This window comes from Zonotrichia albicollis, unplaced genomic scaffold (assembly GCF_047830755.1).
Source record: "Zonotrichia albicollis isolate bZonAlb1 unplaced genomic scaffold, bZonAlb1.hap1 Scaffold_254, whole genome shotgun sequence".
In the NCBI taxonomy this organism is placed as follows: domain Eukaryota; kingdom Metazoa; phylum Chordata; class Aves; order Passeriformes; family Passerellidae; genus Zonotrichia; species Zonotrichia albicollis.
The window spans coordinates 3827063-3844119 of record NW_027428428.1 but is presented as its reverse complement, the minus strand read 5'-3'; the positions used below and the strand labels follow the sequence as shown (position 1 = coordinate 3844119).

The 17057-nt window shown below is 48.3% G+C and overlaps 1 protein-coding gene across 1 annotated transcript; it reads right to left on the bottom strand.

Moving 5' to 3' along the window:
- Positions 1-12022: 12022 nt before the first annotated feature.
- On the bottom strand, positions 12023-12997 carry LOC141727803 (olfactory receptor 14J1-like). Its single transcript, XM_074534092.1, has one exon. It carries the CDS (start codon positions 12995-12997, stop codon positions 12023-12025), a length of 975 nt encoding a protein of 324 aa, XP_074390193.1.
- Positions 12998-17057: the final 4060 nt, after the last annotated feature.

The window sequence follows — 17057 nt, the reverse complement described above, 5'->3', positions numbered from 1 at the left end:
TTTATAACACCCCTGTGGTGGGAGCTGGGAGAGAAGAAGGGGACGCTGGCCAGTCCCTCAGGGAAGGTGCGGCTCATTTGCTGACAGCCGGTGCCTCCCAGCTGAAAACTTTCAAACTCAGTGTTTTTCTGGGACACAACATTTTTCACAGGCTGATCCACGTTTGGTCAGGGGCTTCTTGCTGGGATTTGGGGTGCCTGACTCCCCTTACGTGCACCAGTGGCGTGGGGGATGTGGCTCCCAGAGGCACTGCCTCTGGCCACAAGCCCGGAGGGAGTGAGGGTTGTGCTGAGGAGCAGAAAGCGGGAACACTGGAATTTGAATCACGGGGTGGGGGTGTTGGAGAGCGAGCATCGCTGACTTTTTCGGGGAAAGAAGACCCGCAGAGCCGGGATGGAGATGCCTGGGAAAGCTTCTCCTTCCCAGCTGCCGGCGTGCACTGGTGGTTCTGGGGGGAGAGGGAAAAAGCATTCGGTCACTCCTGCTGCCAAGGCACTGGCAGCACGGTGGGGGTGGGCTGTGAGAACAAAGACCCTGCCCTGCAGGCCAGGTCTGGGCTGTTTGGCCTGCCCACCGCTGGGTTTTGAGGCTGTGATCCCACTACCTGGTCCGGGGCACCGTTCTGTGGGCCAGGTCTGGGGTCCTTGGTCTGCCCACCCAGACTGGGGCCAGGGATTCTCTCCCACCCAGTGGTGCAGGTCCAAAAAACCCTCTGCTGCTGCTGCTGCTGCTGCTGCTGCTGCTGCTGCTGCTGCTGCTGCTGCTGCTGCTGCTGCTGATCTTTCTGGGGAAAAAAAATAAAAAAGATGAACAGAGCTACCAGCTCAAAGTACTGGAAAGCCACGAGTCAGACTCAGCCCAAGTGATTCAATTAAGGACAGTGGCCAAGGCATTCCAGAAATTTTCTCAATATTGTTTGATAATTATCAATGGATTTTTTTAAATAGTTATTAGTGATTTTTCTTTAGCAGTTCTTTGTTTCAGGATTCTGCAAGTCTGTTTCAGGACCAAAAGGGACCTGCAGGGATGTCAATGATCAACACCTTCAGTGACTGGGATTGTACTGGGATGCTACAGGGATCATACTGGGAGCAGCTGGGCCCATGCCGGGGCAGACTGCGATCACACTGAGGAAGGCTGGGATCATACTGGGATGGAGTTAGAGCCTGCAGGGGGCAATTGAGACCATACTAGGGACAGATGGGATATACTGGGAGTGACTGGGATCATTCTGAGGGTGACCAGGAGCAGCTCTGAGCAACTGGGATCATTCAAGGAGCAACTGGGAGGAACTGGGAGTGACTGGGTGCGTGCTGGGGTGATTGGAAGCCACTGGGCTTATACTGGGATGAACTGGTATCATGCTGGAGGTGACTGGGATCATACTGGCGGTGAGTGCAACTACACTGAGGCTGACTGGGAGGGGTTGTGAGCAAATGGGATCAGGCTGGAAGGAACTGGGAGTTACTGGGAATGTGCTGGAAGGAACTGGGGTACACTGGGAGAGACTGGGAGTGACTGGAACAAAAGTGAGGGTGAAAGGGAACAACTGGAACCATGTGGGGCACCATGTGGTTCATACTGGCAGGGACTGGGAGCACACTGGGATCATCTCTGGATCATATTGGGAGGGACTGGACTAACACTGGGAGTGTCTGAGAGTGACTGGGAACACACCCTGCAAATCATTCCCCAGCCTGGGGGGGTCTGGGAACAACTGGGAGCAAGTAGCATCGTACTGGGAGTGACTGGGTTGATATAGCTGGAGGCAACTGGGACTCTACTGGGAGTGATTGGAAGTTATGGGATTATACTGGGACCATACTGGGAGTGCTGGCATGTGACAAATGTTTTGCGGAGAAAAGAAGAAACCTCACAACTTGTAAAAGTTGTAAAGCCCGGTATGCTTTATTACGACGCGCGCCGGACGCAAGACTCTCCAAAAGGGCATGCGTGCCCCTGGAGACTCCGAGTCCCCTTTTTATCCCCCCTTCCAAATGCATATGCATACAGTTTCAAATTAAGTTCATACATATTCATTCCACATGACACTTAGCACTAATTCTTCTTTATCGGAGGAATTCCTAGGTCGGGGGCAGATTGACCTCGTGGTTTTTCTGTTTTTCTTTCTCTGTCTCCTTGCTGTCTCTGGAACGCGGCCTCTCCTTCAGCTTTAGCTCCACAGACCCTTCACCTCTCCCAGACACTTTACCTAGTTCAGGATGGATATTCTGTCTCATTCCCCCCTTTCCTAGGAAATAAGTAAATTCTTTTACTTAAGGAAAATTTCTACGACAATAAGTGTCTTTTAGCGCTTTACCATGTACATTTGACAAAGAGGTTAGTACAGCTATTCGTTGTAGCATTCTCCAGTTCCAAATTAACAATGTAATAGATAATCCTAAGCTTATCTCAACTAATATTAGTAAAACTAGAATAGGGTGGCACAACTTATCAAAGGTTCCATTTGCAGTTGGTGATCACCCAAAGATCACATCTCACCAGTGATTATCCGTATTTTATTCTTTGTAGAACTCTGGTTATTTCTTTTGTACCATGTTGGACAGTAATTAAGGTTTTCTTTCCACTTTCTCGGATTTCTTTCAAGACTTCTAATAGGTCTTGGTGCTTAATTAATTGTTTTACTAATGTAAGGTTCGCCCCGATAGGGGTAGGTGGTAGTCTGTGATACATTGTGTAATTGGCTGTAATCAGCTGGTGGGATGTTACTGGTACCAAATACGAAAAATCACACCCAATAATCTTAACAAAATCACAAATACAAATACAGAGATTAGAATGGTTTCTACTAGACAGAATAACATCATTGCTATTAATTTGTACAGCAGCACAAGCAGTTCTCAAACGTACACCCTTTTCCAGTATATACGAGCACAGTTTTCTGGTCAGTGACTGGATGAATTTCAAAGTGGCAAATACTCTGTTCAGTGTCCAAACACATCCTGGGCATTAGCAGTATTGCTTTCACAAATGAATCCCATTTGTTCTCTAGTAATGCAGGATTCTAAGTTTACTACCTGCCACTTTTCATTCATCTTTTCGTGCCCACACTCTATGTTCTGAAGGATAGAGTGTTGTTTCTTCATGGTTTAATCTTAGGGCAATGATGGGATGGATAACATAAACAGTGGCATTACATATGGTAAGCACAAAGGCAGTGGCCACATTAGAAATAGGATCATAGGTGAAATTCACCATAGTCCACCAGGATTAAAACTTCCTTTCAAAATCAATTGCATTATCCCATTCAATTTTCTGAATTTCAGCTGGAAAATTACCTTCACCCCTTTCCTATATGATCAGAGCTGCTGTTGCTTGTATCCATAACTGTGCTTGTATACAACTGAAAGCTAAAGACACATTATCTTGAACTATACTAAGTGCTTCTACTATCAATTTGTGGTCTTGGTCTCCGGCCTGTTCATTCTTCTTTACTTTGGCAGTACTTTTGAAATCTGTCACTGGCTAGTTCCTAATGCCAGTAGAGATTACTATAAAGGCTGCTTCATTTTTGTTAGGCTACCTGCTGCAGCAGCCAGTTTATTCATCAGTGTTTCTGAATCAATTCCATTTAAAACTCCTAATCTTGTCCCTAATATGCCAGTTAGATGTTTGTTATGGGGAACAGGAACTGCTTTCTGTCCATGATCATCCCTCCCTGCCAGAGGGATGTGCTGGGCTCATACTACAAATTCAGACACACTTCACAAGTGTATCTGACAGAGGTTTAGGTCATACTTGAGACAGATGTTTGTTCTGAAATGTAGAGACTTCAGGGAATCTAACTTCTCTCTCTCCCTCCAAAGCACCTGATTTCCCAGATGTGTGGCAAGCAGGAATGTCTCTCCTGGTCACCCACCTTGCCCTTAGCTAAGATCAAGCTGTGGACTGTGTTCAGGGCAGAAAATAATGGAGGGGAAATCTTGAGAGAAGAGCCTAAATTCATTGCCTACAGGCTGTATCAGGGTGAAATTACACCAACTGTCTGATTCACTTAGGTTATCACAGACTTCCTGGTGTTCATATACACCAGGGGAGGTTCAGACACTAATTACATCTGGTCTCTCATAAGCCATCCTTTTGATGACTAAGCACTTTACTTTGATTTCTTCGCTTCAGATTCCTTGAAGTGTTCACAGCTCCTGTTCTTGCTATTCTTACTCCTCACATACTTGATTCTCGTGGATTACTACAGTAGATATGTTTAATATAAACCTTCTTTATCTCAGAAGGTTTTCCTATGGATACAGTATACTGATTAAATGCCAGGGACCAAGGCCATTCAGCATTGCTTTGGGTAGAGGTACTCTCTAGTTCTAAAACTTCAGTTATAATTCCATACAAAACAATTCTGTACACTAAAGTATGAGCTACTCCCGACCGCAATATACTCATTTTGCCCGAATAAGTTTTAGTCTCAGTTCATTGTCTCCTGGTGTCACTCCTGAAGGGGCTTCTGGGCCTTCTTCACCCGAGAGTGATGGATCCAGCATTCTGCTCCTTGATTTTGATTGCAGTGAAGGTGGTGAGAGGTACTTGCAGTGGTCTCTCCCACTGTGGTTCCGAAGTCTTCTCTGTAAGAGACTTAACATATACATCAACCCCAGGCTATCTAACTCCCTGCTCCGAGTTCCAGCCACAAGTTCCTCAATTACTCTGAGCTGTTTGCTTAATGCCACCATGTAAGTGGACATTCTGGACATTCCGCTTGTATTCTATTGTCTTCTATAAGGCATTCCAAAAGGATTCAGCATTCCTTTAGCTCAAAAGGTTTAGTTTGAATTTGCAAGTGCTAGTGGAAGAGCTTCTTGCCCCAGTTTTATGATTTGCTGCTTAATCAAATGATTCATTCTCTCCCCCTGGCCGCTTGATTGGGGCAGTATGGGGTGTGAAGTTCTTAATCTATGCCCAGATGGCTACTAATATGTTGCACTATTTTGGAAATGAAAGGTGATTCTTTATCTGAGGATATTGTGGCTGGAACTCTGAAGCGTGGTATTATCTCTTGTAAAAATGATCTGGTCACCTCTTGAGCTTTGACAGTTCTGGTGGGGAATGTTTCTGGCCACCCTGAAAATGTATCTATTAATACCAGTAAATACTGATACCCCCCTTTCCTTGGGAGTTCTGAAAAGTTGATTTGCCACTGCTGTACAGGCCCATGGCCTCTCCCAGTCTGACCGAGTTTTAGCCCGGGGGTATTTTGAGGTTAGTCTGGAGGCAAGGATCACATTATCAGCTCACCTGAGTGATAGTGGCATATAGATTAATATTAAGCCTAACATCTTTATATTATTTGCCTCCAGAGTAACCTTTCTCATTTGAGAATATTTAGCAAATTGAGCGAATTGTACAAAAGCTTTTAGGTACACATAGTACACATGTTACTTTAAAGGTTTGCAAAAGTATGCCTTCTCAGACTGGCCAGTTGTTCATTCCCCACACTACAACATAAACATTCTCCACAGGTACTAAAGCTTTATTTAAAACTGAACACATAACCCTTGTGCCGACAAAAATTCTTCCCTTTTGGGAAGGTTACCTTTACCCCTCCTCCCTTACCTTGGGAGGAAGCCTTTACAAATCATATGTACTCATTTTGCGAACTGTGATTGCTTCGCATTTCAGCGTGATAATCCTTGCCTGATTTCATACGTTGCTATCTTATGCTGCATGCTGAACAACATGTTTGATTTGCTTTCTCTTTGCCTTGTTTTCCTTTTCAGGGGCCAAGACCAGAGGGCAGTCTGATCTCACAGTCTCTTTGTCATTCTGGGTGATTTTTTAAAACAAAAGACATTTCAGCATACAAAAACTATCCCATTTATCTTCCTATTATAAAACAGTACTAACAGCAATGAAGCACTATAAATCTTTTTATTTTCTGAGCTGCTCTTACTGGCAACCTCCTCCCAGTGAGCCCCTCCCAAAAGGGGCTAATTTAGGAACCTGTTTGCTCTGGTCAGTTCTCATTATTTATTTCTCCTTGCCCTATCTCGCTTCCACTCAAACCTTTTACAGACCTTCACAGTAGTTTCTCAGTTTTCCTCCTCTATACACAGCTCCAGGTGGCAGGTATCAGATGTGATTCCCACACACAAGCTCTAAGACCTTAGGTTCTGAATCTGTTTGACCAGAAACCTCTAATTTACACTCGGGGCATGTGCCCTGACACTTATTAGAACAGCAAAACAGCAATACCAGTGTTTCTCATAAACACCGCACTGCAATAATACCTGCACATCCAGCTCTTGCCCACAGGCCATTCCTGTGTTCCCTGGGGAGACAGGGCAGCCAGAGCTGTCCCTGTGCCCAGGGGACAGCCACTGTCACCTGACATAGCCTGCTAGCCTCTTGATGCACCAAAGGCTCCCCGAAATTGCTCACAAAGGCAGGCTATTCTGTTTGTTACAGAGAACTTTAAATCCTTTCAGCGGATTGTTTCCAGTAAAGACTTACTGCAGTACCAACCGAAGTCTCATAAATCTCATAAGTCTCATTAACTAATTCATCTCATTCATCCCTTCTATATAAACTCTGTTTTACAAAATATCAGTCTTTTCTAGTTCTCTTCTTGCACAATCTAATTAAGCACTGTGTCTACTTACACTTGTTTTGCTGCTTTGCAAAAGGGCTGTGCTAGTCACAGCCGAAACTCTGATATACCTGCAGACACAGACACAGACACACGCACCCCCCCCCTCCCCGCCTTATCTCAAATTCACTAGAGCCAAGGCTTGAATTGCTGTGAGGGGGAGAATTCTTGGAATTCCTTTAACTCACTTTATCGAAGTTAAACATAAATCACCGTACTATAGGTCTCCTATGTAAAATGCTACTCTTGTTGCAACAAAATCTTAAAATCTCCACAAACACCACTATACAGTCTGAGAATCAAATTACCACAATGCAGCGGAAGAAAATCACCACACAAAATCACTGGGAAAGGGCATATTTCTCAAAGTGCTCACTTTTCTCAACACAACACAGCACACCATAATTCAGCATTTACTCAAATCAATTTTTCCTGGACACAATCAAAATAACAGCACACAGTCTAGAGATCAAGTCCAAACATCCAAGGCAAAGGAACTCTCTGAGCTCATACTCACGGTTAAAATGTACCAAATCTACACAAATCACTACATTTAAACACGATAAATACCATCACTGACATTCCTCCACTCGCTTCTCCGCAGGGCACTTCTCTCCCTGCCCCCGCAGCTTGCTGCAGCCGGCGCCTCTGGCCTCACTCAGCTGCTTCAAACATGGGGAGTACTGACCCCCCCCCCCCCCCCCCGCACTGTAGGGCACTGTAGATTTACTCTCTTTTATACACCATCATACACTTATCACCTGCATGATCACAAATACAGTGCACTTGCCACACACATTAACCATACAGCAACACAGTGTCCGGACATCACTCACACACACAAACAAAACACACAACGGCTCACCAGTTCTGCTCCATCAGAACTATGAATCCCCAATACACACATACACGGGTTCACCCGGCTTACCCCCAAAGCCGCTAGCGGTCTGCTCTATCAGAACGATGAACCCCGTCTCTAATACAGCTGCTCTATCAGCTCAACCCCGTCTCTAATACAGCTGCTCTATCAGCTGAACCCATGAACCCAGACATCTCTGGGTGGTTTACTCCCTTTCTCTCCTTCCTCGCCCCTGGGGCCCCTCAGTACCTACCGTATCTTCCTCCGCAGGCCAGCGGGTCATTGTCTGTCCTCGCAGGTGGCAAGTTGAGACAAGCGAAGCCCCACCAGGAAAAAAATCCTGGGGCGTGCCTTGGAGGTCCGTCTATCCCCCCTGCCCCTGTGGGGACAGAGAACTTCTGGCTGGCTCGCCAGAATGTTTTGCGGAGAAAAGAAGAAACCTCACAACTTTATAAAAGTTGTAAAGCTCAGTATGTTTATTTACGGCGCCGGACGCACACAGAGAAAAATTCTCTTCAAAAGGCATGTGTACCCCTGAAGATTTCAGACCTCCTTTTATCCCCCTTCCAAATGCATATGCATACAGTTTCACAATAAGTTCATACATATTCATCTTGCATGACATTTAGCACCAGTTCTTCTTTATCAAAGGAATTTCTAGGTCGGGGCAAATTGACCTCATGGTCTTTTCTGTTTTTCTTTCTCTGTCTCCTTGCTGTCTTGGCATGCGAGTTTTTCCTTCAGCTTTGGCCGTTTGACTTTTCACCCTTGTCAGACACTTCACCTAATTCAGGACGGATTCCTACTCTGTCTAACCCCACCCCACCATTTCTCCCATCCCAGCCCTGGCACTCAGAGCAGCCTTGTGCAAATCTGAACTCCCTCCAGCCCAGGCTGCACCTGCAGCTTTCAGCTCCTTGGCTCCTACTCCCACCTGCTTTCCTTGGAGAAGGAGCTGCCCGAGAAACAGCGGGATGTTCATTTCTTGTCAGCCAACAAAGCCAGGGGAAGACACAGCTCCATCAAATGCAAAAGTCATTATCTTCCCTGGCTCTGCCCTGCCCCTGATCCCCACAGCCTGTCCTGTTTCCTTCATCCCTGCATTGCCAGGGACTTTCTGGGACAAGGGAGCTCAGCTCTGTGCATGGAGGGAGGTGCCAGTGCAGCCAATGGAGTGGGAACCGCAACTCATCAGTTCTGTGTCCTTTGGGGGTCAGGAACTGGTGAGACTCAGAGGCACAGAAACTTTCTCTTCATGGTCAACAGACCACAGTTGAACAGGACACAATTTAATACAAGCACACAATTACAAACTCTTCCCTGAGCTATGAACAATGTCTCAGCTGCCTCTGATGAGTGCACCCTCCACAAGAGATTCCCATACTAAAATTAATTTCAGATGAACATGGTTCTGTGATAGATAAAAAAAACACAATTCAGTCCTTGTATCAGGATGCTCATCCTGGAGTGGGGGCAAAACAGCTCCAACAATTCCTGATTTGCAAAGCTGCCAGTGGTGGATGGAGAAGGGAAGTCAGGCTGCTCTTGGTGTTGAGGAAATGCTGAAACCAGCCTGACTCATTTAATTTCCTCCTGTCCTGGCTGATCTCTCCTCTTTCCCCTCCCACCCATTGGCTTTTGTCTCCCACCATCCCCCTGGTGAAGAGCCTGGCTCTGTGTTCTCCATCCCCTCCTCACTGGCACTGCCAGGCTGGGATGAGGAGCCCCTCAGACTTCCCTGCTCCAGGCTGGACCATCCCAGCTCCCTCAGCCTCTGTTCACAGCCCAAGGGCCCCAGCCCCACCTTGGAGGCCCTTCCCAGACCCTGCTCCAGCTGCCAGACATCTTTCCTGCCCAGGGCAACACCAACCAGGCCACAGAGACCTGGATAATCCCTGTCCATGATGTCCTGGTCACACAGCCCTGGCCCCTTGTCCCCTGTCAGGCTCTGGGGTGGATCCTGTGGAACATCCTTTGGTGGAGGCTGTGGCTCCAGGTGGGCCGGGGGTATCCCGGGGGACAGGGACCCTGCTGGGCATGAACAGCATTGGACTTGTTGGGAGAAACTGTGAGGGGGAGCTGGGGCAGAGTGACCAACCCAGTGACCTGACACAGCCCTGCTGGGATGTCACACAGCTGGTCTCTGATGTCACAGCCAAATCTGTGATGTCACAGCCAAATCTGTGATGTCACAGCCCATTCTCCAATGTCACAAAGCTGATCTCTGATGGTGTGTCACTGCAGGTCACAGCCAGCTCTGTGATGTCACAGTCTGCTCTGTGATGTCAGACCTCTGCCCTCTGATGTCACAGATGGCTCTGTGATGACACAGAGGCAGTATATGTCGTCATAGCTGCTCAAACACCTCACATAACCCGCTCTGTGATGTCATAGCCCACTTTGTGACCTCATGTTACCAGATGATAAATTGTCTCCACCAGCAGAGCTAACATCTGGAGCTTGTTCTCCAAAACCCCAGGCCTATGGAAACCACACAATGCCCATTGATGAGAAGGGGAACTGGAAGTTCACCATCCTCAGTGTCCTGCCAGCTCAGCCAGGCCCACTGGAACATTGGGGTCCACAACCACCAGGGACCACCAGAGGGACTCCAGGAGAGAAGAACGCATGCAAAAAGGGGAGGAGAAATGTGCTAATGATTTTGGGGAAATGATTATCATATGTGTGTTTAGTCAGGGAAAATCAACGAATATGTGTGCAATATATAGAAAATTAACAGAAACTTTCCTGTGCTCAGCAAGCACGGCTTTGGAAGGAGCTATCCCCCGTGCATCCAGCTGAATAAAGAATGCTGCTTCTTAATGCTGCATTGGGGTTAAGGAGTTTTCTGTTTTACAGAATTTTTGATGACACCCTCACTGCCAAGGAAAGCTCTCTCTGCTGCTGTTCACAAACAGAGAAGGGCTGGTGGCAGATGTAGGGCTCGGAGGCAGCCTGGGGCACATTAACCATGAAATAATGAAGTTTTCATAGTTCTGTGAAAGAAGGAGGGGCAGCAACAAAACTTCTGCACTGGAATTAGGAAGGGCAGACTTTGGCCTATTTAGGATGTAGTTTTGGGGAGTACCACATCATGTACTGATTCTTTTAAGGGAAACAGGCCTTAAAAACAAAGGGGTCCAGGAAGGATGTACACATTTCAAGATAGTAATCTTAAGAGGGAAGGAGAAGCCCTTCCCAGTGGGCCAAAAGATGAGCTATTGAGGAAAATTACTGTCCTGGCTGCCCATAGAGCTTTTGCAGGGATTCAAGGGAAAGAATAAGATGCATCAACTTTGGAGAGAAGGTCAATCAACTTAGGAAGTATTTAAGAATGTTGTTAGGCCATGCAGAAAAAAAAGTTGAGGTGTGAAAGCTAAAATTGAGCTTAACCTGACCACTTCTGTGAAAAATGATAGAAAATATTTCTACTAATAAATTTACAGCCAAACATGAGATAAGAATCTCTACTCTTCATTGGATGCAGTGGAGAATATAGAAACTAAAGATAAGGAAAAGACTGAGCTGCTTAATACAATGTTTGTCACAATTTTTAATATTAGGACAGGTTGCCCTTAGGACAGGTGTTCTCCACCAGGCGCTGATGGCCTTTGTGCTCCCTCAGGTTCATGTCCCCACACCAACAGCATGGGGGTGCTCCCCCTGCTCTGTGCAGTGCAAACAGGGGCTGCTGAGCCAGTGCTGCCGTGTCTGTGCCTGCAAGGATGGGGCACCTGTGTGAGCTGGGGGAGAGGCCAGGGCTGCAGAGGGGGGATGTTGTTGGCAGCTCCATCAGGACACTCTGGGACACCGCCCTGGGCTGTCCAGCACACTGGGGATGGATCAGCCTCTGCTCTGCTGCTCCTTCCCATCTGCCCCAGGGCCCTTGCAGAGCCCCAGCCATGCTGTTTGCCCCCAGCCTACCCACAGCCAGCCTGGGGCTGCCCATGGGGGTTTCTGTGCTCAGCACTGGCCTGGGTGTGTTCTTGAGAGAGCCTGGGCAAGGAGCCTGGAGCCCCCAGGGCCTGGGCTGAGGCGTCAGCGCTGCCCCAGCAGTGCCCATGGCCTGTCCCTGCTGCAGCCCCGGCACTGCCACCCCCAGGGCTGTGCCCGGCCCCGAGAGCACTCAGGCCCCGCAGCAACACCAGGGCCACCAGGGCAGCGGGGCAGGGCCACGGCAGCAGCACTGGCAACACCAAGTGCTGCTGCTGCTGGGCACAGCTGCTGGGCCAGCACTGATCTGCCCCCAGCTCTGCACACAGACATTGCTGCTGCAGCTCCAGGGAAGGCAACAAAAGGGCATCTCTGCAGAAAACTTTGCTGGGAGGTCCTTTAATTCATTTAAAGGCACTGAGAGCAACACCCCTCATAGACACAGTCTGTGACCATAGGGAAGGTGGAGAGAAACAAAATGAGATATGGCACAAACAATTACATTTCTTTTTTGTCTATATTAAAAAATTAGAAGAAAAAACATTCAATAAAAACAACAAAAATTATCAAAATTGACTTTTATTACAAGTGATTGGAAGAAACTGAACAGCAGTTTAATGTTTCTGTAACCATCCAGTCCTCAGTCTCCACACTGCAGCTTTGAGCTCCTGGTTCCTCAGGCTGTAGATGAGGGGGTTCAGCACTGGAGGCACCACCGAGTACAGAACTGACAGGGCCAGATCCAGGGATGGGGAGGAAATGGAGGGGGGCTTCAGGTAGGCAAACGCTGCAGTGCTGATGAACAGGGAGACCACGACCAGGTGAGGGAGACAGGTGGAAAAGGCTTTGTGCCGTCCCTGCTCAGAGGGGATCCTCAGGACAGCACTGAAGATCTGCACATAGGAGAAAACAATGAACACAAAACAACCAAATGCAGAACATATGGACAACACAATAAGTACAAGTTCCTTGAGGTTTGACTGTGAGCAGGAGAGCTTGAGGATCTGGGGCACCTCACAGAAGAACTGGCCAAGGGCATTGCCATGGCACAGGGGCAGGGAAAATGTATTGGCTGTGTGCATGAGAGCATTGAGAAAGCCACTGGCCCAGGCAGCTGCTGCCATGTGGGCACAAGCTCTGCTGCCCAGGAGGGTCCCGTAGTGCAGGGGTTTGCAGATGGACACGTAGCGGTCATAGCACATGACGGTCAGGAGGAAAAACTCTGCTGAGATGAAGAACAGAAAAAAAAAGAGCTGAGCAGCACATCCTGTGTAGGAGATGTCCCTGGTGTCCCAGAGGGAATTGTGCATGGCTTTGGGGACAGTGGTGCAGATGGAGCCCAGGTCGCTGAGGGCCAGGTTGAGCAGGAAGAAGAACATGGGTGTGTGCAGGTGGTGGCCGCAGGCTATGGCGCTGATGATGAGGCCGTTGGCCAGGAGGGCAGCCAGGGAGATGCCCAGCAAGAGGCAGAAGTGCAGGAGCTGCAGCTGCCGCGTGTCTGCCAATGCCAGCAGGAGGAAGTGCCTGATGGAGCTGCTGTTGGACATTTCTGCTGTCCTTGCATGGGGTTCTGTAAGAAAAGTAATCATGGAATAGCTGTGTTTGGAGAGGACTTTAAATATCCCAGCACAGCCTGGGGGCACTTTCCCCCCTCTGCCTGCTCCGGGCTCTGCTGCCTGGAGCTGTCCCTGCCAGCAGCTGCTCCCTGTGCCCAGGGCTGGGCCCTGCCAGTGCTGCCAGAGCCCAGCCCAGCCCTGGGGGCTCAGCTCTGCCCTGCAGACCCCTCCCAGCTCTGGCACTTCCCAGGGACAGCTCTGGCTCTGCAGGCACCATCAGAGCAACCCAGAGTTGGCTAGAAATGTGACACTGATGCTGCTCCTAAAGGCCCCTGTGCTGATATCTGTCAGTGCCTGGTTTAGCAAGATCTCAGAGAATGTTTTTTATTTTTCTCAGCCTGAAATGAGAGATGAATGTCTGTGTGCAGTTTCCATCCCAGCAACCTAGGACAGTAGAACATAAACGCAATTTATCCCCTTTTACGCAGCCCCTTCTCTGCTGTGCTCCCTGTATAATCTAATTTCTGCAGTTCAATGCCATGATGGAAGCACTCCTAAAAAAATGCAGCATCCCTACCACACAAGGAGAACACTTCCAAGCCTTACCAGCTGTCTCCTCCCACCCAGATCTTGTCCCTGAGCACTGGGAGCAGCTGCCAGGGCTGGCTGAGAGCTGTCCCTGGCAGGCAGCAGAGTCCCTGCCCAAGCACAGCGCCCTGGGCTGCAGGACCCTGCTCTGCACGACAGCCCTGGGCACCCCTGGCTGCTCTGCACTAGAGACAATCAGAGAATGTACTCACAGGGTCTGCAGGCATTGGGATGTTCCAGCTTTAGGAGATGGCTCCAGGAGCTGCAGCTGCTTTCTCCTGCAGCCAGAGGTTCCTGTGCCAAGGGCTGGCAGTGATTCTGCCCCAGGCACTTCTCAGCACCTTCTCAGCCCTGACTGATTGAAGCTCTCTGTGCCTCTGTGCTGTGCCCGGGCTGGCTGCAGGCAGTGCCCCAGCCCTGCTGGGCTGGCAGAAGAGCTGCTCATCAAGAGAAATGTGTTTTTGAAGCTCTTCTTGGTTACCAGGAACTGCCTCTGTGCCAGGAGCCCAGCCCAGCTCAGCAGCACAGACACAGCACAAGGACTTTAATGAGCCTCTGGGGCTTTGTGCTCAGGCCCTGAACATCAGTCCCTGAGAGGGAGCTGAAGAAACCTCTCCAGAACTCCAAGTCAGAATCCAACTCCAAACTTTCTTGGGCTTTTAATGGGTCCCACTGAGGAACACCACTGAGAATGTGTTCCCAGGTCCCAGGCAGAGCAGTGAACTAGAGGCGCTGATGAAAGGTGGGGACAAAGAGAAGGCAAGTCTTGGTGCCCAGGGGCACAGCAGGGTCTGTGCCACCAAGGGCTGTGAGGAGACACCTTGTCCTGAGGCCCTGGGGCCTCCTGGCACAGCCCCAGCCAGGCTGGGCACTGTCAGCCCCTTGTCCTGCACTCAGCATCCCCCCCTAGCCCACATCCCAGTGGCCTCAAGGATCTGCTGGAAGGAGTCCCTGGGGAGCCTTGCTCAGCAATGGCCCTGGGGGCTCCTGAATGCTCCCTGTAGGGACTGCAGGTTTGTCAAAGGACTTTGGGTTTGGCTTTTGCCTTGGAGTCTCTGAGAGGTTTGTGCAATCATGGCCTCCAATTATCTGCTGTAATTAGTCCCTGGAGAGGCTTTGTCAGTAACAATACTCATTAGGGCTCATTAATGCTTCAGGATACTTCAGTTATTTTAAGGTACTTGGGGTTTCCCTTTTGATACAGACTCTGTGACAGGTTTGTGCAATCATGGCCCCACCTATGTGCTTTAATGAGTCCTTTGATAGCTTTGTACTTACACTCAGTGGGGCTCACTAATGGCTTTAGATACTTATGGTTTTTAATGTACTTTATGGATTTAGGAATACTTTTAGGTACTTTTAGGCATTTTCTTGCCCACACTGAGTGTCTGAGAGGTTTTTGTGCCATCCTGACCTCCAGTTCTCTCCTCCAAGTTGTCCATGAGGAGCCTGTTTTGGGTATCTTCCCTCTTTCTGTTTTACAACACAGATGGAACTGAAAGAATTTTGTAAGACTTTCTAAAAGCATCCAAACAAACATGAGACAATTAACTATACAACAACAGCTAAGATAATTTATAGTCCTGTTTTAGATAGACATCATCCAACCCTTTAGTTCCTTGGATTGGAAGAGTTTATTGAACCAGTCGTTGTTTTCCACTTGAAGCTTCTTGATCTCTTCATTCAGTACCTGAATGCTCTTGTGGATTGACTCTCTGTGGTTGGAGAGGTTCATGCAGCACATGCCCTCAGAGTCTACACAGCCATGCCCATATACCCAGAGTAAAAACTCTATCGCTGTTCTGCAAGGTGGCATGTTTGATGGTCTTTATGTCTGAGAGCAGGCCACTCAATTTGAGGGAGGTAGCATTGGTTTGCTTACTTAACAGGCACCCAAGATGGTCTGATTGTCCTAAAGCTTTAGCTGCAGCCACCCAAGGTAGGCTGAACTGGGGGTGCTACCATCTGACACCTGGATTAAAGCTTTCAAAGCCATCTCTTTGATATCATCCAATACTTCTCTGGGCATACCTGCTGCTTGATCATCTGGTAGGCTGTGTTGTCCTTCTCCAGCTAGATGGCTGATTGTCAATTCCGCCCTTGCCTCATTATTAGCATAGTTATTGCTGTTAGCATAATAAACACTTCCATCCCTCTTCCCACCGCGTGTATTCTCTAGGTGACAACAACATAATATATTCTAAATCATACATGTCTGAGACATGTGCTGTAAACATGGCCCTCATTAGATCATTAAAGCAAGGTGAGTCCTTCCTATAGTCTTTAGATACAAAGATCCTTGATTACCCTGCAAACCAGTGGCTGATACCTGGGATTCTGCCCCCTTTTTTCATAACAAACCAGGGCAATGAGGAATTTTGAGGCTATTTGCCAGTCTCCTTCCTTAACTGGAGGCATGGTCCAGGGTTGAGAGGGAATGATTGACAGTGAGGGCCAGACCCGCAGTTGTGTGGGTGGAGTCCGGAGCATTTTTCAGAGCAGAGACGAAAGTTGTGGTAGCAGGAAGTGGAGGAGCCAAGATGGAGGGACGGTAGGCTCAGGTCAGGTTCCTGAGACATATTTTGGCTCGTTCTGTCTTGAGTCTCCAGGGCATGATGCTCCAAGACAGCATGGCCATTGCCATCTTGGACCATCATTAAAGGTTTGAGAAAGGCAGGTTTGAGGGGAGTTCCCGAGTTAGGAGTTACCAACGGATTGAGTTTTCAACACACTGCTTGCTGGTCAGGTGTGGTGTAGACGATGGCGAGCACGCAGGGTGCAATGGGGTCCCTTTTGATCAAAAATTGTACAGTTTAACTCCCACTGAGTACCCAAAATTTAGTGGTATGGATTTCATCAGCAGAGGCATCTGGAAAATTGTTAATGACCCACCTCATGATTGATTTTAATTTGTTCTTTGAAAATATTTTGTCATGATCAGTGAGAATTAAAGCATCCATTTATGCTCCTTTCTACTTTGAACATCTGGCTGCCCATTTTTCTCTTTCTCTGCCTTGTGGGGAAGAGCCACAGGAACACTCCAAATTAATTATGGGTCATGGGTGCATACTGTAAAAACACAGTGACTAAATGGGCAATGAACGTCTTGCATTTCCACAAACCCACCTGCAATCATATGCAGGTGAAACCGTCATTGTCCCTGCTGATCCTTGCCAAGGTCCCTTGAAGCAACGTTGAATCTGCTGAGCCTGGCGCAATCCAAAATCCCAGGGAGCTCTGACCTATCCATCAGCTAACCCCAGCTGACAAGACTGACACAGGGAGCCCTGAACGTTGTGGTCCCTGTTTGGGCGCCAAATGTCCCAATGAGGGTGGCTGCAATAAACCTCTCTGGTTCCCTGACTTCAGGACGAGGGTGGTGAAAATGAAAAGGAGCAGGATCAATGGAGTTGTTTAAAAGGAACTTTAATAACAGGGTGAAAAACAATACACATGGAGAAGTCCAACACAGTACAAGGGGCAGGATCCTAAAACCTGAGTCAAG